Here is a 26997-nt window from a genome sequence, read left to right as displayed (position 1 = left end):
TGTTTGTTTATTTAAAGATGTTTGGACAATGAGCCTTTGACATCTGAATAAATGTTGTATTGGATCAATTTGTGTGTGTTTGCTAGATTGCTTAATGCCAATGAACAGAACTTTACTAAACTGTATAGCTCATCTAGCATCTACTTTTTAAAATAGGCTTTGTTTTAGGTATAGGTATATATTTATGTATAAAAACAGACCCGGAGTTGACTTTCATCCCTATTGTGATGCTTTCTCCGGTGTGTGTGGCCGGTACCATGAGTGCTCGCTCTTGAGTTCGAGCACGCGCACGAGCGCTCTTTTAGAAATTGGTTGCAATCTGAAACATCACCGCTAGAGGCCGCTAAAAACTACACATAGCACCTTTAATAATTAGTGGTGCTTGCCTATGGCAAAGCAACACTATTGTTATCTCACATACTTATTATTCTTATTAGTGGTGCTTGCCTATGGCAAAGCAACACTATTGTTATCTCACATACTTATTAGTGGTGCTTGCCTATGGCAAAGCAACACTATTGTTATCTCACATACTTATTAGTGGTGCTTGCCTATGGCAAAGCAACACTATTGTTATCTCACATACTTATTATTCTTATTCTTCTTATTCTTATTCTTCTGGCCACTTTTTGACGCGCTACTCCTCCCGCAGTTTTTGTCACAGACCCACGAATGAGGCGTCAAAACGTGCGGCCTGTTCGGGAATGGTGTGCTATGACTTTTATAAGGGATCGGGGGTACGATGTTCGCCCCAGGGGCGAAAAACCGGCCGAAAAATCCCATAGACTTAACATTGCGTCAAACTTTGACGAGTCGTAGCTCGGAACGAGGATGTCGCAGAAACGTGTAATTTACCACATTTGAAGAGGCTGACAGGCTCTGTAAGAACATACCACACAATGGGGTAAAAGTTGCACCCCTGGGGGGCAGGAGCTGCCCAAAGTTTCCCCATTGACTTACTATGGTGTAGGACGGCCCATGAAATGGGCCGTCCTACACCATAGAAACCGCTTTTATATTGAACATAACTCTGGATCACAGTGTCGTAGAGACAAAGGGGCGGGCTCATTTTACTCAGACAACCAATCAGTCTCTCAGGATCATTGTGAAGCTATCAAGCCACGCCCTAGCAACCATTTAGAGCACCTTAGCAACAACTCCCATAGACTTCCATTGAAAGAGATCGAAGGGATATCTCTGGACTGAATTGTCATAGAAACATGAGGGTGGTCTCGTTTGACTCGGGGCAGCAAACAGCCAATCATGAATCACCTCAACACTTCCTAGCCACGCCCTAGCAACCATTGTCGAGCACCTTAGCAACCAAAATCCAAAGAGGAATATCGTCCATTCTGAATGTCACAGAGGCATGGGAGTTGGTTTATATCATTCATACTGACAAGCAGCCTTTGGAGTTTCATGATTGGCAGCTGCCAAGCCACTCCCTAGCAACCAAACAGAGTACTCTAGCAACCATTTTGCAAGACCTACATCTCTATATCAGAACATCGTATAGAGATGGGGGTTGGTTTATATAATTCATACTGACAAGCAGCCTTTGGAGTTTCATCATTGGCAGCTCCCAAGCCACTCCCTAGCAACCAAACAGAGTACCCTAGCAACCATTTTGCAAGACCTACATCTCTGCATCAGAACATCGTATAGAGATGGGGTTTGGGTCTTTTGACTCATGCTAGCACACAGGACTTTCAACATGCTAAACATGCTAGCTGTGAATAGCTACATGCTAATATTGATTAGCTAAGTGCTAAATCATGCCATTAACATAAAAACTCTATAGTAACCAAATGTGAACACTACCAACCACCTAGTAACACCATAGCAACCATCCAGAATACCATAGCAACCACCTAAAACACCCTAGCAACCACCCAAAACACCCTAGCAACCGCCTAGCAACACCATAGCAACCACCCAGAATACCCTAGCAACCGCCTAGCAACACCCTAGCAACCACCCAGAACACCCTAGCAACCACCTAGCAACACCCTAGCAACCACCCAGAATACCCTAGCAACCACCTAGCAACACCCTAGCAACCACTCAGAACACCCTAGCAACCGCCTAGCAACACCCTAGCAACCACCCAGAACACCCTAGCAACCGCCTAGCAACCACCCAAAACACCTTAGCAACCACCCAGAATACCCTAGCAACCGCATAGCAACACCATAGCAACCACCCAGAACACCCTAGCAACCGCCTAGCAACACCCTAGCAACCACCCAGAACACCCTAGCAACCGCCTAGCAACACCCTAGCAACCCCCTAGCAACCACCCAGAACACCCTAGCAACCACCCAAAACACCTTAGCAACCACCCAGAATACCCTAGCAACCGCATAGCAACACCATAGCAACCACCCTGAATACCCTAGCAACCGCCTAACAACCAACCAGAACACCCTAGCAACCGCCTAGCAACACCATAGCAACCACCCATAACACCCTAGCAACACCCTAGCAACCACCCAGAATACCTTAGCAACCACTCAGAATACCCTAGCAACACCATAGCAACCACCAATAAACCCCCAGCAACGCCCTAACAACCACCCAGAATACCCTAGCAACCGCCTAGCAACCACCAAGAACACCCTAGCAACCACCTAGCATCACCCTAGCAACCGCCTAGCAACACTATAGCAACCACCCTGAATACCCGAGCAACTGCCTAGCAACACCATAGCAACCACCCAGAACACCCTAGCAACCACCTAGTAATGCCCTAACCACCCAGAATACCCTAGCAACCGCCTAGCAACCACCAAAAACACCCTAGCAACCACCTAGCAACCACCCATAACACCCTAGCAACGCCCGAGCAACCACCCACAACACCCTAACAACCGAGTGGCGAGTTTTGCCACTGCAAGCACCACTTCACATTTTCTTCTGGAAATGTACATTCTAGTTATTCTTATTCTTCTTATTCTTATTCTTCTGGCCACTTTTTGACGCGCTACTCCTCCCGCAGTTTTTGTCACAGACCCACGAATGAGGCGTCAAAACGTGCGGCCTGTTCGGGAATGGTGTGCTATGACTTTTATAAGGGATCGGGGGTACGATGTTCGCCCCAGGGGCGAAAAACCGGCCGAAAAATCCCATAGACTTAACATTGCGTCAAACTTTGACGAGTCGTAGCTCGGAACGAGGATGTCGCAGAAACGTGTAATTTACCACATTTGAAGAGGCTGACAGACTCTGTAAGAACATACCACACAATGGGGTAAAAGTTGCACCCCTGGGGGGCAGGAGCTGCCCAAAGTTTCCCCATTGACTTACTATGGTGTAGGACTGCCCATGAAATGGGCCGTCCTACACCATAGAAACCGCTTTTATATTGAACATAACTCTGGATCACAGTGTCGTAGAGACAAAGGGGCGGGCTCATTTTACTCAGACAACCAATCAGTCTCTCAGGATCATTGTGAAGCTATCAAGCCACGCCCTAGCAACCATTTAGAGCACCTTAGCAACAACTCCCATAGACTTCCATTGAAAGAGATCGAAGGGATATCTCTGGACTGAATTGTCATAGAAACATGAGGGTGGTCTCGTTTGACTCGGGGCAGCAAACAGCCAATCATGAATCACCTCAACACTTCCTAGCCACGCCCTAGCAACCATTGTCGAGCACCTTAGCAACCAAAATCCAAAGAGGGATATCTTCCATTCTGAATGTCACAGAGGCATGGGAGTTGGTTTATATCATTCATACTGACAAGCAGCCTTTGGAGTTTCATGATTGGCAGCTGCCAAGCCACTCCCTTGCAACCAAACAGAGTACCCTAGCAACCATTTTGCAAGACCTATATCTCTGCATCAAAACATCGTATAGAGATGGGGGTTGGTTTATACATTCACATTGACTTTGGAGCTTCATGATTGGCAGCTGCCAAGCCACTCCCTAGCAACCAAACATAGTACCCTAGCAACCGTTTTGCAAGACCTATATCTCTGCATCAAAACATCGTATAGAGATGGGGGTTGGCTCTTTTTACTCATGCTAGCAAACAGGACTTGCTACATGCTAAACATGCTAGCAGTGAATAGCTACATGCTAATATTGATTAGCTAAGTGCTAAATCATGCCAATTAAATGCTACAAACTCAACAGTAACCATCTTTGACAACTACCAACCACCTAGTCACACCATAGCAACCACCCAAATTACCCTAGCAACACCCTAGCAACCACCCAGAACACCCTAGCAACTGCCTAGCAACGCCCTAGCAACCACCCAGAACACCCTAGCAACCGCCTAGCAACCACCCAGGATACCCTAGCAACCGCCTAGCAACACCCTAGCAACCACTCAGAACACCCTAGCAACCACCTAGCAACACCCTAGCAACCACCCAAAACACCCTAGCAACCGCTTAGCAACACCCTGGCAACCATCCAGAATACCCTAGCAACCGCCTAGCAACACCCAGGCAACCACCCAGAACACCCTAGCAACCGCCTAGCAACGCCCTAGCAACCACCCAGAATACCCTAGCAACCGCCTAGCAACTCCCTAGCAACCACCCAGAATACCCTAGCAACCGCCTAGCAACACCATAGCAACCACCCAGAACACCCTAGCAACCACCTAGCAACCACCCAGAACACCCTAGCAATGCCCTAGCAACCACCCAAAATACCATAGCAACCAACCAGAACACCCTAGCAACCACCCAGAATACCCTAGCAACCACCCAAAACACCCTAGCAACCACTCAGAACACCTTAGCAATGCCCTAGCAACCACCTGAACAACATGAATAAGCCATATCTCAGCACCAGAACATAGTACAGACATGTTTGTTGCCTAGTATGCAATCATGTACCACACCCTAGCAACCGAGTGGCGAGTTTTGCCACTGCAAGCACCACTTCACATTTTCTTCTGGAAATGTACATTCTAGTATTGTGATTACTATTCACCTAGACAAAACTTTGGCACGCTACTCCTCCCGCAGCTTTTGTCGTAGACCCATGAATGAGGTGTCAAATCGACCGGTTCATTGAGGAGAGGTGTGCTATGTCTTTTCTAAGCGATCGGGTGTACGATGATCATCCGGCGGGCGATAAATCGGCCGAAAAAAGTCCCTTAGACTTAACATTGGCACAAAATTTGTGAGATCATATCTTTTGACCAGGAGGTCATAGAGACTTGGGATTGGTCTCTTTTGAGTCGGCATATCAAGAGGCCAATAAGTAGTGACATAATAACTTCATAGCCGTGCCCTAGCAACCACTTGGGGCACCCTAGCAACCATAAAACAACATTTACAAGCCATATTTCAGCTCCAGAAAATAGTAGAAACATGGAGTTTGGCTTTTTTGACTCAGACTGTCAACTAGTCTTTAAATATCATCTCATAAACTGTATAAGCAGACCATAGCAACCATATAGAGTACCTTAGTAACCATACAAACACATGATTAAGCCATATCTCAGCTCCACAATATCGTACAGACATGGTTGTTGGCTCGTATGCAATAATGTACCACACCCTAGCAACCGAGTGGCGAGTTTTGCCACTGCAAGCACCACTTTACATTTTCTTCTGGAAATGTACGTTCTAGTTCACATTTAATATTTGTTATATCATTATCATCATTTAGGGATGATGCCGTAAGAAAGGCTGTTCCCGGATAAAAAAGCCTTTACTAGTTTCACTTCAGAATAATATCTCAACAGCCATTTATGAGCGCTATTTATACATATTACACATTTAATTTTGTATAAACTAAAAAAAAAAAATTATAACTTTAATAATGGTGAGGCTGAAATGGAGAAACAACCAGTGACTTTAAACGTTTTTATGCTTGCAAGAAGGTCGTCCTGACACACAGAGAGCGTTTTGCGGTCAGAAAGGAAGTCACTCTCAGACAGTTAACGGTCACACATCTCCCTCAGTGGATGTGTGAGGACTAACTGTTGATCAGATAAAACTACTCCTTACATGTACTCAGTTTTCTGCAGCTGTGGAAACTTACACACAAAGAAAAGCTGCAGATTGATTCTTCAAGCTGAACCTTAAAGATCTTCCACAAGAAAACCAGCCAACTAGTTCAAGTGAGATATGTGTTTATGAATGTGTTCTGATCTTTTTTAAGAAGCGTACCTCTTCTAGAAAGGGTGGATCCCACAAGTGATGTCCCAGTCATGGGGCCTCACAATGTAACAAACACAAGTATGTGTGTGTGTTTGTTTTTATGGGCTGTGACATGAAATTGAGCTGGCAATTTTTTTCTAGCCTTAAAGGGATAGTTCACCCAAAAATGTAAATTCTGTCAGTAATTACTCTCCCTCATGTTGTTCAATCCCGTAAGATCTTCGTTCATCTTCGGAACACAAGTTAAGATATTTTTGATTAAATCTGAGAGCCTCAGATTTTTGATTAAATCATTTCCTTCTCTGTGGGCCTCGAGTCAGTTCACGTAGTTTAACAGCGCAGCGCTTCTGTGTTTTGTACGTGACAGAGGCTGCGTTTACACTATTAACATGCGATCACCGTGATCTGATCAAGCAGATCGAATCATTAGCCAATCAGGACACGGTGCGTTTACACCTGTCCACATCAAGTGGCTTCTGTATCTGGATAACAGATCGGACCTCGCATTCCCGCAACAACAAAAAAAAGGATGGCTCCGGTGCAAAGTCGACCTGAACTGGTGGGTTTTCTTTTAAAAACAGTTTTCAGTCAGGATACATTTTACAAATCTCTCAAAATGAGGACGAAGAGTCTGCGAGTACTAATAATGTGGATAAATGCCGCAATGGAAACGGTACAGAGAAACGTATCCGAGAATGTTGCCAGCTGTGGTGGGAAAATTTAACTTTAGCAAAAAAATAAAAGCAAACATTTCTGTATATTTGCGATGTACTTCACACTCGACTGTATCGCAAAAGCACACATCTACGTGCAGCAATTCCTGGAGAGAGGAGGGGAATAATGACAGTGGGGGGGTTTGTGAGACGTCCACCTGTGAATGCAGACACGATGCTGGATTGTGTTTACATTACACTGAGATCCGATCACAATGCGTCCTTGACTTCCTCCGGACCGGGACACGCTGATCCGATATCATTCCCATCAGAAGTGCGTTTACACTCGTCTTTACAATGTGTAGTGGACAACATCCGGATACAGGTCACATGTTAATGCCAAGTGTAAACGCAGCCAGATACGGAGCCGCTCTACACTATAGCAGTTTGTCAAATAAATGCCTTGACATTGTGTAATCATATTTCTGTTTCCATCTTGTTTTTAATAGTTGTAACATCAACTACAGCAACAGCACTGACTCCAGACACCACAGCAAACTCTCTGAATCCAGGTGTGTGTGAACGAACTACAGCAGCAGCTCCTACACACACTTCATGATCACATGATCACTGTCACACACATCAGTCTTGAAGGATTCCTCAATATTTGTGCATTTGAATGTTTTAATCCTTGGCTCTCCATGGATTTTTATATCATTTATCAGTGGTTCCAGTATGACATTAAAACCGTACTTACTTAGATCTTGTGTGTGAAAAAAAAGTGATAACAAATGAATGTTTATCAGAACAGAATTTAATTTGGGGGGCAAGTTTCTTACAATAAAATAAAGACAGCCAAAACTTATATCATTGAGTTTCCGGGATTACGTTCTGAAGATCAATGTGCACATCAGCGCATGTTAACGCATGATTATTGTGTCATTCCATTGGATTAACAGCACGGGCACTGCCTGTAAACTGTAATACAGTTTGATTGTTTTTGATTATGATATCTTTGTATATTTATGAAGGATTGCATGAAGAAGTAATTGCTTTCTTAATATATTTTTGTAAAATTCGTAGTTCTGTTCAGAATATGATATCTATGTACAGCTAAAGATCTTGCAATTATCTCTCATTAGTAAATTAATGTTAACATCTCATGTTAAACATAATTGGACTCGACATTCACCATGTAACAGTTTAATTACGTATTATTTTTATTTTTCACAGTTTTACACATTTTACTCAGTAAATCACCTTATCAACGACTTCCGGTTGTGAAGACTTGTATTGAGTAGAAGTGTTTAGCTTACCGTGTACGAAGCCACTACATTTCACATTTTATTATATTTCAGAGTGCTTTATTCATTTATTATGATGGATTTATTGTCAGTCTTGATGCTGATGTTGGTTGAGTGTCCGGTAGATGGCGCCAAATCTCCATTCAAACTGATACAGTGAAGTCTTTTATTCATTTTTTAAAATGCTTTATTTAGGGACAAATCACACAACATACAGAATAACAATAACAGCAAAATTTCAATAAGAACAATTTTGTGTTTCATTCATACAGAGGCTTCATCAGTCTGATCACGTGATTATACACACGTAGTTATTTTTTTCATTTAAATTTAGAATAGTCTGACTTTTGTTTTGTGAAATTAAGCTATAATTCTATGACACATCTGCACAAAACAAAAACAGCGACGGACGGAATGAAAATGTAAATTCACTCTCTGTCAGTAGATGGCGCTTATGGAACAGCAGCAAAATAGCGTTTCCTTGGTTACCGCTGTACACAAAGCAGCTGCGCTAATAAACTACTTTATACGGAGGCAATAGCAGAAGAAAATGCTGTCGAAACTTTTCTGAAGACCGTTACGTTTCATTGATACACTCATATAAACACCCTCACTTCAATATTTATATATATTTATTTCACAAACAGTGATCTTTCTGTGTCTGGAACAGTTTATCTCTGTTTGTGTTCTCTTCTTTTTTGTCTGTCTTCATCATATCATATCTCTGGCCTGTGTTAACAGATTTGGTTATATTCGCAAACAAATGACATTTTGGGAAATTATTACAAAGTTGTGTGCAAGTAGAGATTGGCCAAAAGTCCATCTCAGCATGTTATCAGAATTATTGATAATGTTTCAGAAACCTCTCTGTTTAAAATATATGACACATTAGTTACACTTTCTGTTTTCATAGAAGTATAACATGAAGGATTTAAAACCTACATATAACGTCTAACAACAAATGTATATTTTAGTCAGAATTATTGCTCTTCATCAACTTGAGGTGCTGGAACTCGTTTTGTAAAGTTGAAAAGATTTGACTGTAAAGCCCGCTTCCAACTTCAACGCCAGCTGCTATATCACCCTGTATCCCAAGACTGGCCGCCCACTGAAGCTGAGCAGGGTTGAGTCTGGTCAGTGTCTGGATGGGAGACTCCTGGGAACACCAGGTTTCTGCTGGAAGAGGTGTTAGTGAGGCCAGCAGGGGGCGCTCACCCTGTGCTCTGTGTGGGTCCTAACACACCAGTGTGGTGACGGGACACTATACTGTCAAAGAGCACCGTCCTTCGGATGAGACGTTAAACCGAGGTCCTGACTCTCCATGGTCATTAAAAATCCCGTGGCACTTCTGGTAAAGGGTAGGGGTGTAACCCCGGTGTCCTGGACACATGCCCTCCAATGGCCCTCGCCAATCATGGCCTCCTAATAATCCCAATCTATCACAAAATAGTAATAAAGATAGTTACCGCCTGTTCAAATGAACCCTGGGCGAGTCATTGGCTCAGCCGTAATAAGTGATTCTTTCAAATTCCCTATAAACTAATAAATAATTCCCTTTGAGCTAAATTGACCTGTTTGACCCTGCTTAATAAACTGGTAAACTTTATATCGGTAAAACGACTGTGATGTAATAAACGACTGACTGTAATAAAGTGCGCGCTCTCTCTTCCATTACTGCCGTGATCAGTAACGTTAGGCCTATCATCACTCCGGAGACTTTAAACTGGATCACGGACAGTTGGTACAGATCCATCCTCGAGTAATAACGAGAGTAAATGAAGACTGCCATGTTCATTCCTACATCCAACAACAAAACACCTCAATCGCTGAGGAGACATTCTTGTCTACAGCCGCTCCGGCGTGGAAACACTGGCGGACTGTGTTTAGCTCACTCAGGGCGGCTCTACGCTAAAACTGCAGTGTCCGTCAAACACCATGTAAAAGTCAATTTTGCATAACAGGGGCCCTTTAAGTTACATCATCAATGTCACTATTTTTAAACCTGATTAGCCTAGTTTAGAGGCTGAAATATTGATCATTCCTCTCGCATCATGTCTGTTAGAAATGTTTTTAGCACAACTAGTGACTTATAACACAAATCATCTTCATGACATTAAAATAGATCATAATCGTGCACAGTAGTTGTCCACCAGATTTGATTAGATAAAAATGACTATTGAACTCATCAGTGATCTTGACTTTGAGCTTCACTTTTCATTTCAAATTTGTGTCTCATTTGAAATCTCACTTGATTTAATGTTTCTTTTAGACTTGATTTAGATCACACCGGAAAGAAACTGTGAAATGTGATCAATGCGGGAAGAGTTTCACTGGGGCCTTCGTTCCAGTACCAGAAAAATCACACCGGAAAAAAGCTTTCATGTTCAGGAGCTGAAGAAGAGGCCGTGACACTTTCAACAGAGACATGAATCTGAAATTAATTTGAACTCCTTCATTGTTTGAGATCTGTCTTGTTTGTTTTCACTTTTAATTAAACTAATTATCATTTTATCAACAGCTTATTGTTATTGTCGTGTGTGCGTTACTACCGGCTGGATGTCACCAGAACTTACCAGAAGAGTCTTTTCAGCCCTTCCCTGCGACCCTCTTTTTTTCTTTCCAATTACACATTGGAGTGAAGGAACAAAGGGTGAATGGGCCCATTCCTCTTCCCTGGCGTTGGCTGTGCTTCTGTCTGTCTAGCCAGACTTGGTGCAATCGGACGCTTCTGCAGAGGTCAGGTGCGGATGCCCTTCCGTAGGTGGATCTCGAACACGAGAGGTTTCAGAGAACCGGGGTTACGACAGTCTCCTATTGCTCTGTGTTCAACAAACGCTTATGATACTTGCACGTTTTGTCCATCAAGATAATTATCACAGATGAACACAACTTTTATGAATTTTGAAGCCTAAATGCAGTCGCCAGAAGTAAAGAGCTAAAGGTAGGCTATAAACAAACTACACCAATTCAAACATCACCATCATCTTCCGACAACTCTTTCAGTTTTGATCTAAAAACATTTTCCCAGAACGTTTGAGTTAGAATAGTGTATAAGAGCATGATTATAAGCATAACGAGCCTGTAAAAGAGTTGACATGTTCAGCGTGATGACGTTTAACGTCGTCAGAATCTTTTATCTCCTCGACAGCCTCTGTCGTCACATTTAGCCACTTATTAGCATTCACCTTTTTCAAGACGTAACAGCTTAAAAAGATCACGAGTGGGTAATACTGATGTATTTTATGTCGTGGAATAGAAAGTGAAAGTTTCCTGAGCTTGTGTTCGACACAGACCTTATTTCAGCCATTTAACCAAAACTCCATTCATAAAACCCATTGACTTCGGGACAATAAAGAAACACAAGTGCTAAAAAGCAACTCGCCTCTGCGGTTTGGCCTCCAGTGTGAGTGTGTGTGTGAGTGTGAGTGTGAGTGCGTGTGTGTACAGAAACACACACCTCTGAATACCAGCTCTGATCACAGTCGGGAATATTGGTTTGATTCAGTATATTAGACTGAAGTCTGTATTCAAACCTGTCGTCAGTCTGAATCTCTGCACATGTTTTATTGATTCTGTTCATGTTTCAGTGCTGAAAACAGAAGAGAAATGTTTTAAAGAACCAAATGACTGCAGTATATTAATATTGTGTTGTAGAACAAACATTCAAACATAATGTTGAAAATGTGTAGTGATGTGCATTTAAACCAGTGAAAATTACCCTTAAAATATGAAGTTTTTAACAAATAACCTAAATTTATATTTTCTTAAATTTAAATGTGTCTAATCTTTTCCTTTCTAGAAACATCACATTTCAGAAGAAAGTCATATAAATTGTAACAAAACAATGACATGCAGAAATGACATGAATATGTAGGGGACAAGAGGGCGCTATTGTCACTAATGAAATAATGAAAGTGAAAGTAAGTGTGTACATCTACTGCAAAATCTGGGAAAACATTAACAATTAAAAAAAACTGCAAAATCTGGGAAAACATTAACAATTAAAAAAAACTGCAAATAAACTATTTGTGTTTCAAATGAGTCAACCTAAATAAATTATTCAAAACAAAACTTTCATAATAAACAGTCTAGTCTAATAGATTTTTAATTGGGCAACAAATGTAGCCAAATAGATACAGTAGTAAAAAAAACAATTTTCTTTATCTTATAATAGCCTGTATCTTATGATGATCTTGTATTGCACAAAAGGCAGCATTGGATGTGGACGGGAAGGATAACTCTGGTGTTGGAAGAGCTGTGTCGCGATTCTGCCTTCTCACACCGCGACACAGGTTCGTGGATCTGAGTGTCGCGATTTCGGTTTCATATCGTTACAGCCCTAATCAACACTCATTCAATAAGACATTCAGGATCATCAGCAGATCATGTAATGTATTCTATGTAACGTGTAATATATACTTGATGACGTAACATGTACGTAAAAAAAGTAAGCCTGAGTTCACTTCAGAAGCAACCTGCCTGTCGTCTGATTTGTTTAAGTAAAACAAACCGATTATACATGGTGTCAGAAGTTGTAAGTACATCGAAAGAAGAATGGCACAGTTACAGCCACCATCGAACATGTCTACAGGGAAATCTTTCAGAAAATGGGAAGATTTGGATTCAAAAATTCGACTTGTTCCTGACGGCTAGCGGCATCGCGGAGAAGCCTGAAAAAGTGCAGTCTGCCACATTTCTACATGTTGCGGGTGAGGAGGCAATTCAAGTTTTCAATACGTTTGAATTTAATGATGAAGAGAGGGACAAAATCAACCCTCTCAAGCAAAAGTTCAAAAACTATTGTGAACCAAGAAAAAACTTACATTCGTCACATATTCTTCACGAGGGCTCAAGGACCGTCAGAGAATATCGATTCATATGTCACTGATCTAAAGAACAAAGCGACTGTGAGTTTGCAGAATTGCATGATTCTTTAATAAGAGATAGAATTGTGTGCGGCATAAAAGATGACACACTGAGAGCCTAAGAGAAGCAGATTTCACATTAGCAAAAGCTGTGGACATCTGTCGAGCGAATGAAATCACGTCCAGTGAAAGCACTTAATGAAGAAGTTGACATGCATAAAATTAAGGCTGTAAAAATGAAACAGAAAAGTCATTGGATGCCAAAAGAAGTGCAACGTGATTTGAGTGACGACACAAAATGCAGTCGATGCGGTTACAAGCATGAGCAGAGAAAATGTCCCGCCTATGGTCAAACATGCAGGCTATGCAGTAAAAATAATCACTTCGCAAAAATGTGCAGAATTGAGCGTAAACAGCCAGAAAGATGCACACGCTTGAACAGACAGTGGAAGCTGACCAAAATGTGTTCCTGAGCACAGTGGACGTTCAAAGAAACGAAGTGAAAAGTATTCAAGCTGTTACCACAGAAACACGAGAAGAAAAGGACAAGTGGTCTAAATTGCTTAAGATAAGAGACAAGAAAGTGAAATTTAAGTTGGACACTGGTGCAGAATGTAATGTGCTCTCGTTGAAAACGTACAATTCGCTGGGTATAGGGATCTCCCAGTCACGTGACCCCTAGCCGCGTGTCAGCCATTTTGACGGAATAGGCTACATCCGTCAGATACTCAATGGCAATGGATCTATAATTATGGGTGGGCCACGCCTAATAATAGATCCATTGCCGTGGGTAATATATATTATTATATTAATATAATTACAAAAAAACGTTTTGACATTGGGCTACAGTGTGTTAGGTAAATGCATTTACCAGTAACGTTACTGACTCTGAAGCTAACTGAGCAGTTCCACGGCTCTCTTCTCTACTCTTTACTAACGTTACTACTTTAATACTGTTTCTAGCTAATGTTGGTAGGTTTTTTTTTCACTGCTACAAAAAAAACGTAGAAAAATGTAGTCAACCCATACACCGTTAGAACCGTGAAAAAAATGCACAATAGTTCTATCATAAAGGGCGACAGCTAAACGTTTGATTAACAAATGATTTTCGGTTTAAAGCAAAAAATAAATAAATAAATAAATATATATATATATATATATATATATATATATATATATATATATATATATATATATATATCGAAAAATTGGGAGCCTGATGTGTCCGGCTAAGGCAAGCTTATGTTATGCTGAATGGTAGTGCAAACAAACATTGCGGATTTCTATGGCAACAGTGGATTTATAACATTTGATCCCGAACTCCGAGAAATCATTCATTAGCCTTCGAGGGGACAACTTACCTGATCCAAAATGAAGACAGCAAAGCTGTGTTGAGTTGGACTGTGTTGAGTTGGAAGCCAAACAGTAACACCGGCATCAGCGTTTTGCCTGTTTATTGCCACCAACCACTTGTTTCTCCGTTTTGTTTCTTTTGGGATACGGTATAAAGATATTAATTTTGTATGATCACGTATCTGATCGCATCCAACTGCACAGCATCGCTCGGGCATGATAGAAATATTTCGCGACGAGCTGTATTATCACTGGCGGTATAGGAAACATGTCCTCTAGCAACACAAGAGGGTTATGGAATGGTATGAAGTCTATCACTGGATATGGGACCAGTAAACACAGTCTATGTAATCTGGGTTTACAGGCCAACGATGCCAATACTTTTTTTGCAAGGTTCGATGAATTAGACTTCTCTTCACTTCATGAGAGTGTTCTCTCTAATCTTAGGCAGAGCAGCTCTGAGGACTGTAGTCCAGCCATTATTCTTAATACTGAAGAGGTTCGTCAGCAGTTAAGGCGTATTAAATCAAATAAGGCGGCAGGCCCTGATGGTGTTCTTCCACGTACGCTAAAGTGTGTGCTGACCAGCTGTGCTCCGTCCTTCATTTCTTTGTCCCTGTCCTCTGCCAAAATCCCGGCTATGTGGAAAACATCATGTCTTGTCCCTATTCCCAAAAAATCTAAGGTGTCTAATAATCTTTCTGAATTGAGGCCTATAGCTTTGACTTCGCAGATCATGAAGTGTTTCGAGAGGGTAGTACTGGATCATCTGACTAGGTATGTGTCTGCTTTTCGGGATCCTTTGCAATTTGCTTATAGGAAGGGTGTGGGGGTAGATGATGCACTACTATTTATGGTTCACAATATTTATAGTCACCTTGAAACTACTGCCAGTTCCGTTAGGATCTTGTTTTTTGATTTTTCGAGTGCTTTTAATACTATACAGCCACATATTTTAGCTAATAAATTAATTGATTTTAAATTGCATAATACAACCATTGCTTGGATTTTAGATTATCTTTTAGCGTGACCACAGTTTGTTAGGATTGGTAACTAACATTCTGATACCATTTTAACTAATACCGGAGCACCTCAGGGTACAGTTTTATCCCCCTTTTTATTTTCATTATATACTGCTGACTATAGGTAAAGTCAGCCATCTGGTTGGGTCCAAAAATTTTCGGATGACACTGCGTTAGTGGGTCTACTTAATCAGGGGGATGATCTTGTTTATAGAAGGGAGATTCAGTCTTTTTATAGCTGGTGTGAGTCTAACTTTTTGAAACTGAACGTAGGGAAGACTAAAGAACTTGTGATTGATTTCAGAAAGAAAAAAGAGAAGGTCCTTCCAGTTACAATTAATGGTCAGGTGATCGAAATTGTTCAGTCATATAAATTTTTAGGTGTTCATCTGGATGAAAAATTAAATTGGAAAGAGAACACTAATGTCCTAATGAAGAAGGCTCAGTCGGGACTGTTCTTTTTGAGAAAACTTAGATCATTCAATATCAGCACAAAGCTCTTAAATGTTTTTTATCAAGGGATTTTAGCTAGTGTTCTTTTTTATGCTGTACTTTGTTGGGGGGGGCAGTATATCTGTTGAAGACAAGAATAGGATAAATAAGCTGATCAAGAGAGCTGGTTCAGTAATTGGTCTTAACCCAGATGTATTGGAGGTTACTGTGGAGAAGAGGATAAGTTCGAAATTAAAACTTGTCCTGCTTTTTGAAGGCCATCCACTACACAATTTGTTCAAAGGACTCAGAAGCTCTTTCAGTGAACGTTTGGTGATGCCTCGGTGCTCTAGCGAGCGCATGAGAAGGTCTTTTGTTCCTTCAGCGGTTAGATATTTTAATGAACATTGTTAATTTGAACTGTGAAATTGATTTTTTTTTTCACATTGTGTCTCCTAATCAGGGTATATTATTATTAGTCTTTTAATGCAGAATTATTTATCTGTCTGTTGGTTGTGTATTGTGTTTGTTTGATGGCTGTATGGTTGGTGGCAAACCAGTTTCCCTATTGGGATTAATAAAGTTTTTCAATTCAATTATAGCATTTTCTATTCCGTCAAAATGGCTGCTCCAAATGGCGTGACGTCACGCGGGACGTCCCTGTAACAGAGAAGCTGAGTAAACCTACCTGCAAGTTACTTACTCTGGACACCAGATGTCGCCATTGGGACAGAATCAGTTAACATGTGAGTACAAAGGTCAGAAACACATTATACAGTTCCAGATCGTTGAAAGAGATGAACGTGAAGTGTCAGTTGAAAATGATGACATTATGAGAAATTATGACGATCTGTTCAGTGGTCTAGGATGCATGCCAGGATATCATCACATCCAAATTGATTGATCAGTAAAACCAGTTGTACATGCTCCGCGGAAAGTTCCTGTCGCACTGAAAGAAAGAATAATAAAATAATTGCACAAGATGGAAGAAATGAACGTCATTGCAAGACAAACAGATCCGACTGATTGGGTGAGTAGCATGGTGACAATTATCAAGCCAGACAAAATTCGAATATGTCTCGACCCACAATGAAGTCACTGGAAAAACTGATCAAATATTCAGCCTCATCTACTAATTCAGAGACTAAGGGATAATTTTGGTCTGGAAGGTAGTATTGTTGGTTGGATTTTGGACTTTCTTACAGGCAGAACACAAAGAGTCAGAGTAAATGGCCAATTTTCTGATCTATCAGTAACATCTACTGGCTCACCACAAGGGTGTGTTCTCTCTCCTTTGTTGTACATATTGTACACAAATGACTGTCGTAGAATTTTTGAAAACCGTCATATATTGAAGTTTGCGGATGACACAGTTATAGTGAGCCTGTTGAATAGTACTGAAACTTCGCATGGTCCTGTGATTGAGTATTTTTTTAAATGGTGTCAGGAATCTTTTTTATCATTAAATGTTTTAAAGACAAAGGATATGTGCATTGATTTTAGACGTGTTCAGCCTTCCCCTGACGTCACAGTGATTGATGGTCAGACAGTCGAATCGGTAGATTCTTATAAATACTTAGGCACTTTTCTCGATAATAAGTTGACATTTAAGAAAAATACTGACTCGATTCATAAGAAAAGCCAGCAGCGTCTTTTTTGTCTTAGAAAACTATCTAAATTCCAGGTTGACTCTACTTTGATGACTTTGTTCATTCTTTTATTGAGTCTACTATTACGTTCTCCTTTGTTTGTTGGTTTCAATCCTTGAGGGTAAAGGAGAGGAACTTACTGAACAAGGTCGTTAGTTTCAGTAGTAAAATTATTGGGTGTCCACAAGAAACTTTAGAGGATCTTTACAAAAAACAGCTGTTTAAGAAAGCAAACTCCATCTTGACTGACTGTTCTCATCCTTTATATCAACAGTTTCAGTTTCTACCATCAGGTTCATTGCTCAGACTCCCATTTGCTAAAACAAACCGATTTAAACACTCCTTTGTTCCGTCTGCTGTCTCTCTTTCTCTCAAGGAGGGAAAGGTAGCTTACACATTATTGAATTTGATCAGAATGTGCATTGTTATTTTATCATATTATGTGTATCTGTGTCTGTAAGTTTGTGTGCTCCTATGCTGTGAAACTAATTGCCCCACTGGGGGGACAAATAAAGGTATTGAATTGAATTGAATTGAATTGAATACTTTAAAATGAATCATGCAAACCCAGCCCTAGAGGGGACAATCGCAAACATGGACAAACTTTGGGAAAAGCTTGATTACAATGCTAAATAACGACACTATTGAAGTTGAAAGTTTTACTGTTATATTATTTCTTCTTCTTTCTCTTTTTTTAAAACTGAAAAATACAAAGGTTACAAATGTCTTGTTAAAAAATGTTCTCAAAATAAATTTGAATGAATGAATGAAATTCAAAATGAATTTCCGTTGTTTACAAATATTCTCTGAGCACATATACCAAAAGGCTACAATCAGCTCTGCTTAGTGGTATTGTTAACTAATTGCCATCACTGTTCTATAGTTCGTTTTTAAACTCAAATTAATGAATTTCATATATATATATATATACAGGGATTAAAGTTCTCCGTCGCTACGACGGATTTCCGTTAATTGCAGCGAGTCTATGACGGATTTCCGTCAATTGCAGGGTTCCCGGCTGTCCTTAATGTCTTAAATTCACTTTTCATAATGTTAAGGCCGTAAATAGGCTTTCATTTCTCAAATAGTGTGATAAATGTCTTAATTTTAGTTTGAATAGGTCTTAAATTAAGGCAAGACGAGGTGTATTCACCCTGCTGAGGGGGATGTGATAAGGCCTGGATCGGAGCGAAAGCACGTTCCTCTCTCCACTCTAACATTCTGTAATCACTTCGCTTATGGTCCAGTCCGGGTTTTCAATTCCCGCTCACGGAAAAACTGCTCCGTGTTCACTCAATTAATCTTAGTTTTGGAGAAGTGCATGTCAGGCTACAGCTGGTTTGCTGCGGTCCGAATCCAAGCGAGTTTGTTCCCTGCGCCCCCCGCAGCGTTGGTCTGGTTTCACGTTCAACTTAATTCTATCGAACCCTGGTGCGTTTGCGTGCATATTACGTCAACGCAAACGTGCACGGCGCATGATAGAAAACAGAACGCGGGTCAATATTGGCCGTTTCTCAATACCAATAGGCTACGCAAACCTCGGACTTGCGTCCTTGATAGTTCGGACTTGGCAAGTTCGACTCGGGAGAACGAACTCCCGAGGACGCGAGTCCGGTTATTCTGCAAACGGATCCGCGCCGATCTTGGTTTCGTCACTCATCTCGCTCTGGCTACTCCGGTTATCTCTTTATGTATATTTTAGGCAACAATAAAATGAAATATGGTATAAAATACAACTCTGCCTCTTTTCATCAACAATAAAACGAAATACATACAAAACACCTCTTTTCATTTATAAATGAACATATTATCATAAACATATTAGGCCTATATGGCCACACAAATGTGGTTCAGACAACGCACATTGATTATCTTCACTCCATATATTTATAACAACACGCAATATAAAACACAACCCTGCTTCTTTTTGTTTTCATTTTAAAAATATGAAACATTATTGATCATTAAAACTGACAAACTTAACAAACAGAGACAGGGTTGTATCATTTTATTTTATTATGCATGTACACATACAAGAGAATGCATAGTAAAATATTTAAAGAATATTTTATATATTTTAGAATATATAACATTACACAACCCTGTTGCTTTTTGTTAAATGTCAGTTTTAATTATCAATAATATCCATAAAAGTATAAGTAGCCTAATATGTAGGCTATAAGAAGCTATACAATGAGAAATAAAGCAAACAATTCAGTCAAACATTAGTCAGCTCTCTAATAGGCTACACAGTTAAAGTTAAATAGCCTAAATATATAAAGTTATGAAACTTCACTTTGCCCTCGACCAAAACAATTTGCCATTAAACAAACTATATATTAATATAATTTAGCATTGTTTGGTCTTATAAGATAAATAAAAACATGCACTGAAAAGTTATGTAGATGGTTGATTATTTGTCAAGCTAAGTAATTTTTTTTCATAGATTAAAATAGCTTTTAAAATATGCAAACTGGCAATATTAAAGCGGTTTAAAACATCTCCCCTTAAAACGATATTGGTCTCGACTATTTAAATAAAGTTAAAGGAATATGACTTGGCCTGAAAAAAAATTTCAGTCAGAAGAATTTTTTTCACTTTAATCCCTGTATATATATATATATATATATATATATATATATGCACATACATTCATGCAAACACTGAAAAAAGGTAACAAACTTAAGGCAAAGCCTTTCGAGGCACAACAATGTAAAGGAAACAGAGAGAAGAGACTTGTAGGCCAACCGAATGGAAAGAATCTGGATCATGCGGTTATTTCCTGGTTAACCTCTGTAAGTAACTGTGTCTGGGTCAGACAGGTCAATTTAGCTCAAAAGGAATTAATTAATTAATTTATAGGGAATCTTAAAAGAATCACTTAAACGGCCGAGCAAATGACTCGTCCAGCATTCATTTGAACGGGCCGTAACTATCAGCTCTAAAACGGATAAAAATCTCCAAACTATAGTGAAACACTATATATAAGCAAGGTAACTTAGATCAGCAGTTTAAGACATTAAATTCGTAAGCACATAACACAAGAACAATTATCTTTAAAATACAAAGCAGACTTTATTGATTATTCTAACACATAAAACTAATATCTAACACAATCAGATGAACACACACATTCATACGAGTTGCAGAAAGAAAGAGAGCGAGGAAAGAATGAGTTTTAAGAGTGAGATGATGAAATCCCAAGTTTCTATATGCACTTATAAGATGTGACCTGAACGAACCATCAATCATTAATTTAACCCTTCTATCGTTTCTTAGGTGGGGTTATTAAATGTTATATCAAAGCACCAGTTCAGTTAAGAGTCTGGAGGCTACTTGCTTGTCTTTGCGTTCCTTTGGGGATTCCTTTGGTCGGCATAAAAGGGTGTTTCCCGGGTTCGTTGACTGGCTGGCGGCCTCGTCGTGCCTGGATAGATGTTTGGGCGGCCAATCACGTGGTGCGTTGGCGATGGATGAAAGTCTTTGAAGTTGGAAAGCGGCTTTGCAGTCGAATCGTTTAAACGAAACTTTGCAGCAAAACTTAACTTAGAATCGAGACTCTCAACGGAAAAGAAAAAGAAAGCTAAGAAAAAGAAAGGAAAGTGAGACGTGAGTAGTTAGATGGCTTGAATGAAGCTGTTTAACCCAGGGATGTTCTTCTGATCTTGATCTGGGTTCTTTTGTCTGCTCGTCTACATGGTTACTCGTCTGTCCGGTTACTCGTCATGGCTTCTCCATGACTTCTGTAAATCTGCTCTAGCGAACAAATTCAACTCAAATTCAACCAAACCTCCATTCAATTCAACAAAAACTCTACTAGCTTTTTCTTGTCCTAAGATTTTAAACTCAATGGTTTGTCCAGCCTTTTGGATGAATTCTGACGAATTAGGCACTGTCTTTATTTGGGAGGTGGCGTTCTCTTCACCTCTCATCGTAAATCATGCGTTATCTGTGATCTCTTTACTCTTCGGCTCTAGCAGAGAGTTCAGAGGGAACAGTTTAGACATGATTCCTATTATAAGAACACAAAACATTTGACACAGATTTCAATCAAGCCATCTTCTGAATTAAGAACATGTGATCGTACTGATAGGAATCAAGACACACTTTCATTCAAACATCTAATAGTTATAACAATTACATGACTTGTATGTGATCTAAGCATAATAGACACATACAGAGGTTGTAGATACAATATAGGATTATGTAGTTGAACAATGTTTGATTAGAAGTCCGTCAAGAATTGTTTTGGGATGATTTTATGTAATTTTAAATGTGACCTGATCCAGCAAAATAACTCACAGTGACCCAAATTTCAAAATTGAGATTTCGGTATTAATGGAAAGAGGAGACCATAAGCTTTCAAATGATATCCTAGTCAAAGTCATACCTTGAATGGTTGTAAAGATATACACATTTGAATTATGGTCGTCTGCCCTCTTTTTCCAATTGAAAACCTGAGAAAATCACTTTTAAAGTTTTTTGCCCATTTTTTGTTGATATCTTTCAAAATCCATTGCATTTAAAGGGGTAAACTATTTATTTTACAGCTTAATTTGACCAAAGACATTAATATATATATATATATATAAATGCTATTAAACCAGGCAAAGCTCAAATTATTTTAAAGTTTTTATGAATAAATAATTTAAAAGTACCTTTTACAAAAATTTACTAAAATCAGAAAGATTGAACAGAGGTGCGACATTTTTGCTTGAGAGAGAGGGTGTGTGTGTGTGTGTGTGTGTGTGTGTGTGTGTGTGTGTGTGTGTGTGTGTGTGTGTGTGTGTGTGTGTGTGTGTGTGTGTGTGTGTGTGTGTGTGTGTGTGTGTGTCCAGACTCAGTGTGCAATGGCCAGGGGGCTTGATAACACTTTGGCAACTTTGCTCTCTTTTGACAGCGACATTTCTCAAATTAATAATATTTAATCTTTCTGAGGAGATCTGCTAGCTTGTTTATTACACAGAGCGCTCGCTGCGAGTCTGACAGGAGGGTGGCTGGACCTATCCCGTGCTGGTCAGTCGAAACGGCTTCCCATCGACAAATGATCAGCATTTGTGTACATTTCTAAGCTTTTTGATTGGTTCTATACAACGTGCAACACCATTTGGAGAGCAGAGATAGTGACGTTTCAGGGGATACCCGGGAAATGCTCAGAGGTGACGAGAGCAGTTGAGAAAAGCAATGTTCATTTCCAGCGAATTTAGTAAAACTTTGTAAACTTTAATAGTAATTTAAATACTTTTACTCATTTATCTGGACTACGAAACTTTGGGAGATTATTTTTGAATGTCTGTTCTTTGAAATTAGCAACAACAAAAAAAAATCTATTATTTAATTGTTTTTCCACATAATCGGGCCATATCTTAAAATGGAACGTTGCGACTTCCGACTCATTTCGCCAGATCGGGTCACATATGTAAAGTCTCAGTCTCTGTGGTTTTAAGAGATTTCAACCATTGGGTCATTCAGAGGAGGAGGTCTGTTTTCAATCCTCTGTCTTGGGATCAAACAACCTCTGCCGTTATCTTGGTGGGTTCTGAGCCGTGCCATTACTGAACCAATCAGTCAGTCAATAAAAAACAAATGTGTGCCATGACAGTAAACATTCAACCCGGATTGAGTCTGAATCAGATCTGAATCAGTGTTTTAGAGAATTAGACACAGGTTTATCAGCTGAAACGTTAGGTTACTTGCGTAACAGAAGCGAGGTATCTCTCTAAGGTTACGCCACCTCACCGCCCTCCTAGCAGACTACACTGTGAAGAACATATGTACCTAATACGAACTGAATCGTATTCATTTTCCAACATTCGCAAGAAAATGCACTCCTAACAGCAATATAGATTTTCTGCGTTTGCGACGTTACCGTTCTGCTTCGTCTGTAAACCGTTGAGCAAGAATGACGCAGCAGTGACTGCAGTGAGTTATATACCAGGAGGCGGGATTTCCTGATCGCTGTAGCGATTGGCCTGTCAGTCTGACAGACGTAGTGTAATCGGTGCTTCTATGGAAGTAAAATAATGACAAACGTTTTTGAAACAAAAAAGCTTGTTGAATTGCACTATTTGAAAAAATATGCATTGCATTAACCCTGCTTGCATTTTAATGCATTGTATTTTTAGGGCTTGATTGTTGCCTTGAAATTCAACATGGTTGTATATTTAAGCTGTGAATATTTATATTCAAAACATTTTACACACATTTTCATTATTAAAAATTAAATAATCCATATTCACCTTTAAAATGTCACTTCCAAAATGTTTATTCTGTTTAAAAATACAACCTATAAAATTCAACAGGCAATTTTCTTTCCATTTTATTTGGCTTTAAAAATTCGCTTTCACAAATTCAATGGTTCAAATTCAACAGAAAATTCAACATTTGACATCGGGGAACGGTAGGAATATCAGTAGATTGATAATCTCCAGCTGTTAGTCATCCTCACCAGCTGGAGGAGAAGCGGCTGTTGACCAAGAAAACTCTAGAGCAACTGGTGAGACAGTCATTTATTCATAAAACTGTTTTACAGACATGGAGCATGGAGTTAGTATTTGTGATGATGATCAGTGCCAGTATATGGAAAAGCTGATAAAGACACAAAAGCTGTGTTTACATTGAAGTCTTCACAGTTACTTTTGTACATGCAAGTTTTGTACAGCTTTCTCTATCGTGAGCGAGATTATGTTATTCCCCAATGCTGATGTACAGATCAAACGTTAAATCTGAGGTAGTAGACATATATTTCTCTCGGTTGTTAAGTTAAGGCTCACGACCCTTGACATTTTAATGTATCCTTATTGTAACACTTTTGAGTTTGATCTAAAAAACACTCACAGGAGAGTTAATTTAACACTGGAGTTCCCTTTCGTTGTCACTCCGAGTTACGTCGGATGACGATGAATGGGGTTTCGCTTAGAAAGCCTATCAACTTCGAGTATTACAAAACGAGCCAATGGCAAAGAAATGCCATGGGTCTGCGGAATTTGCATGACGTAACTCCGCCCCACCTCGTGGGTATAAAAGGAGGACGCCAGCAACAGGCAGATATGTTTTCGCTTCGGAGCCAAGTGTAATTCTTCACTCCTTAAGCTATCTCTGATTGTCAGCTTCTTACGAGACGAGCAACTCTCCAGTGTTGGTGTGACGGCGATCTCCCGGCGAGTGCACACTTCCTGCTTATCTGAGCGTGGTTTGCCAGCGAGTGTGTTCTCCGCGGGCGCTTCAGCACTGAGTTTCTCTCACAAAAAGAGCTTGCACGCGGCACGTCTTTTTAAAGATGCCTCGCCCGTGCACTTCTGGTTGCGGTCGACTGGTGTCTGACTCTGATGGGCACGAGCGCTGCTTGGTGTGTTTGGGCTTTGATCACGCTAAAGCAGCGCTCGTGGATGAGTCATGTTCTTTCTGTGGGAACATGACCATCGCAACACTTAGATCGAGACTCAAGGATCTCGCAAGAGTGAGAGTCCCCTCATCCACACCCCGATCTAGCGCCTCCTCGAGAGGCTCTACTTCGGCTGGTGGCCAGGGTGATCTGAGGGTGACTGTGTGGAACAAAGCGCCGACTATGTGTCCGTGCCCCGCAGCACCTTCTCCAGTGTTGCAACCCGCGAGCGTTCAGGGGATCCTCGCGGGACCGTCCTTTGAGGTCCCGCGGGTGTCCTTTGGCGCTCCAGAGGAAGATGCGATGTCAGTCGCAGCATCACTAGGCGGGTCTGATTCGTCTGGAAGTGACGACTCGTCACAGCTGCCACCCTCGGGTGTGAATACGGCTGTGGCTCAGTCCGATCCAGAGATGACGGCCATGCTTTCCCGGGCGGCCGCGAGCATTGGTTTGGAGTGGAACCCTCCACCCTGTCGCGGCTGGACGATTGGTTTTTGGGTGCAGCTGCGGCTTCCCGTCCACAGCCTGCCCCAATACCTTTCTTCCCGGACGTGCATGATGAAATCTCGAAGTCCTGGAAGACTCCCATGTCTTCCCGCGACCGCTCGTTGATTTCATCCGCCTTTCCTCCCCTCGATGGGGCAGCCGCCCGTGGGTACACTGGGCTCCCCCCGGTTGAGCGCTCTGTTGCGATGCAGTTGTGTCCTCAGAGTGCCTCTTCTCGCGGCGAGCCTAAGCACCCATCCAAGGCCTGTAGGTTCTCGTCTACCCTAGTGGCGAGGTCCTACAGAGCGGCGGGACAGGCGGCTGCCTCTTTGCATGCTATGGCCACTCTGCAGGTCTATCAGGCGCAGATGCTAAGGGACATGCACGAGGGTAGGACGGACCCAGGGCTCTTCGATGAGCTGCGCGCCGCCACCGACCTCGCCCTCCGGGCGATGAAGGTGACCGCACGCTCCCTGGGTCTGGTGATGTCCACAGCTGTGGTCCAGGAGAGACACTTGTGGCTGAACCTGGCTGACATGCGGGACGCTGAGCGCTCTCGCCTGCTCGACTCCCCCATGTCCCAGGCCGGCCTATTCGGCGGTGCGGTGGAGGACTTCGCCCAACAGTTCTCCACCGCCCAGAAACAGACTGAGGCCATTAGGCACATTCTGCCCCGACGGCCCGCTGCTGCCTCCACCCAGCCGACCGGGCAGATCCCTCAGTCTGTTCGCCGCCGAGGGCGCCCTCCTGCGGCTCCCGCCCCTCCCGCCCGGCCCAAGCAGCAGCCTCCACCCAGGCCCGGTCGCGGAGGAAGCCGTAAGAAGGCGCCCCAGCCCTCTCCAGCCCCGCCCCCCGCTAAACGCCGGGCCAAGCGGCGCTCCTGAGACGGGCTGCTCAGGGATGCTGAAAATTACTTCTCAGGAGATGGTAGCAGGACCACTCCTTCCCCCGGTGGAGGGCCGGGGGAGAATCTTTTGTTCTCCACTCCCCGCTGCTCACCCACGGGTGGGCAGCACCCTAATGTGGTTAAAGAAAGAAGTAACATTCCCATCCCTGAGCACACAGAGTTCTCGGACGACACGGTGCGCCGCCTCCGAGCCGTGCACCCCTCGTCCCCCTCTGTCCCAGAGCCGGTTGGCAGTGCGCGCCGTCCCCGGACCGTGCCGCTCCCTTCCGCCTCTGTCGCCAGCCCCCTGGCAGAGCAGACCCCCGTGGAACGTTCTTCCTTCCCTGGTCTCCTCTGTCAGGGCGCGGTTAATGACTGTGCCCCCACACCGGGCCGCTATGCCGTCCACGTCCGGGCCAGTCATTCCGCCCTGCTGCACCATCGGTGGGAAGTCTGTGGTCCGTATGACCCCGCTGGTACAGTTTTTGGGAGCCTGGCTAGAGCTCCCCCTCCTGTCCCGCTGGGTCGCACGGACGATCAGGCTCGGCTACGCGATTCAGTTCGCGCGGTCTCCTCCCCGCTTCAGGGGAGTCCGCTCCACTTTGGTCGGTGGCAACGCCCCTATCATGGGAGCAGAGATCGCCACCCTGCTGGCGAAGGGTGCGATCGAGACCGTCCCTCCGGCCGAGATGAGGACCGGCTTCTACAGCCCGTACTTCATTGTCCCCAAGAAAACCGGTGGGTTACGGCCAATCCTGGACCTGCGTGTGCTGAACCGTTCCCTTCACAGGCTGCCGTTCAAGATGCTCACTGCCAAACACATTCTCGGAT

The 26997-nt window shown here is 42.0% G+C and overlaps 1 protein-coding gene across 1 annotated transcript in view; it reads left to right on the top strand.

Moving 5' to 3' along the window:
• Positions 1 to 26997, top strand: part of LOC143746098 (uncharacterized) — a 66165-nt gene that overhangs the window by 18780 nt on the left and 20388 nt on the right. The window contains exon 5 of the mRNA XM_077237852.1: positions 7295 to 7357. Coding sequence (XP_077093967.1) covers positions 7295 to 7357 — 63 coding nt within the window. The remainder of the gene's footprint in view (positions 1 to 7294; positions 7358 to 26997) is intronic.

This window comes from Siphateles boraxobius, unplaced genomic scaffold (genome assembly GCF_051911475.1).
Source record: "Siphateles boraxobius isolate OS27281-9 unplaced genomic scaffold, OSU_SipBor_1 21, whole genome shotgun sequence".
Classification (NCBI taxonomy): Eukaryota; Metazoa; Chordata; class Actinopteri; order Cypriniformes; family Leuciscidae; genus Siphateles; species Siphateles boraxobius.
This window is presented reverse-complemented; position numbering and strand designations above follow the sequence as displayed.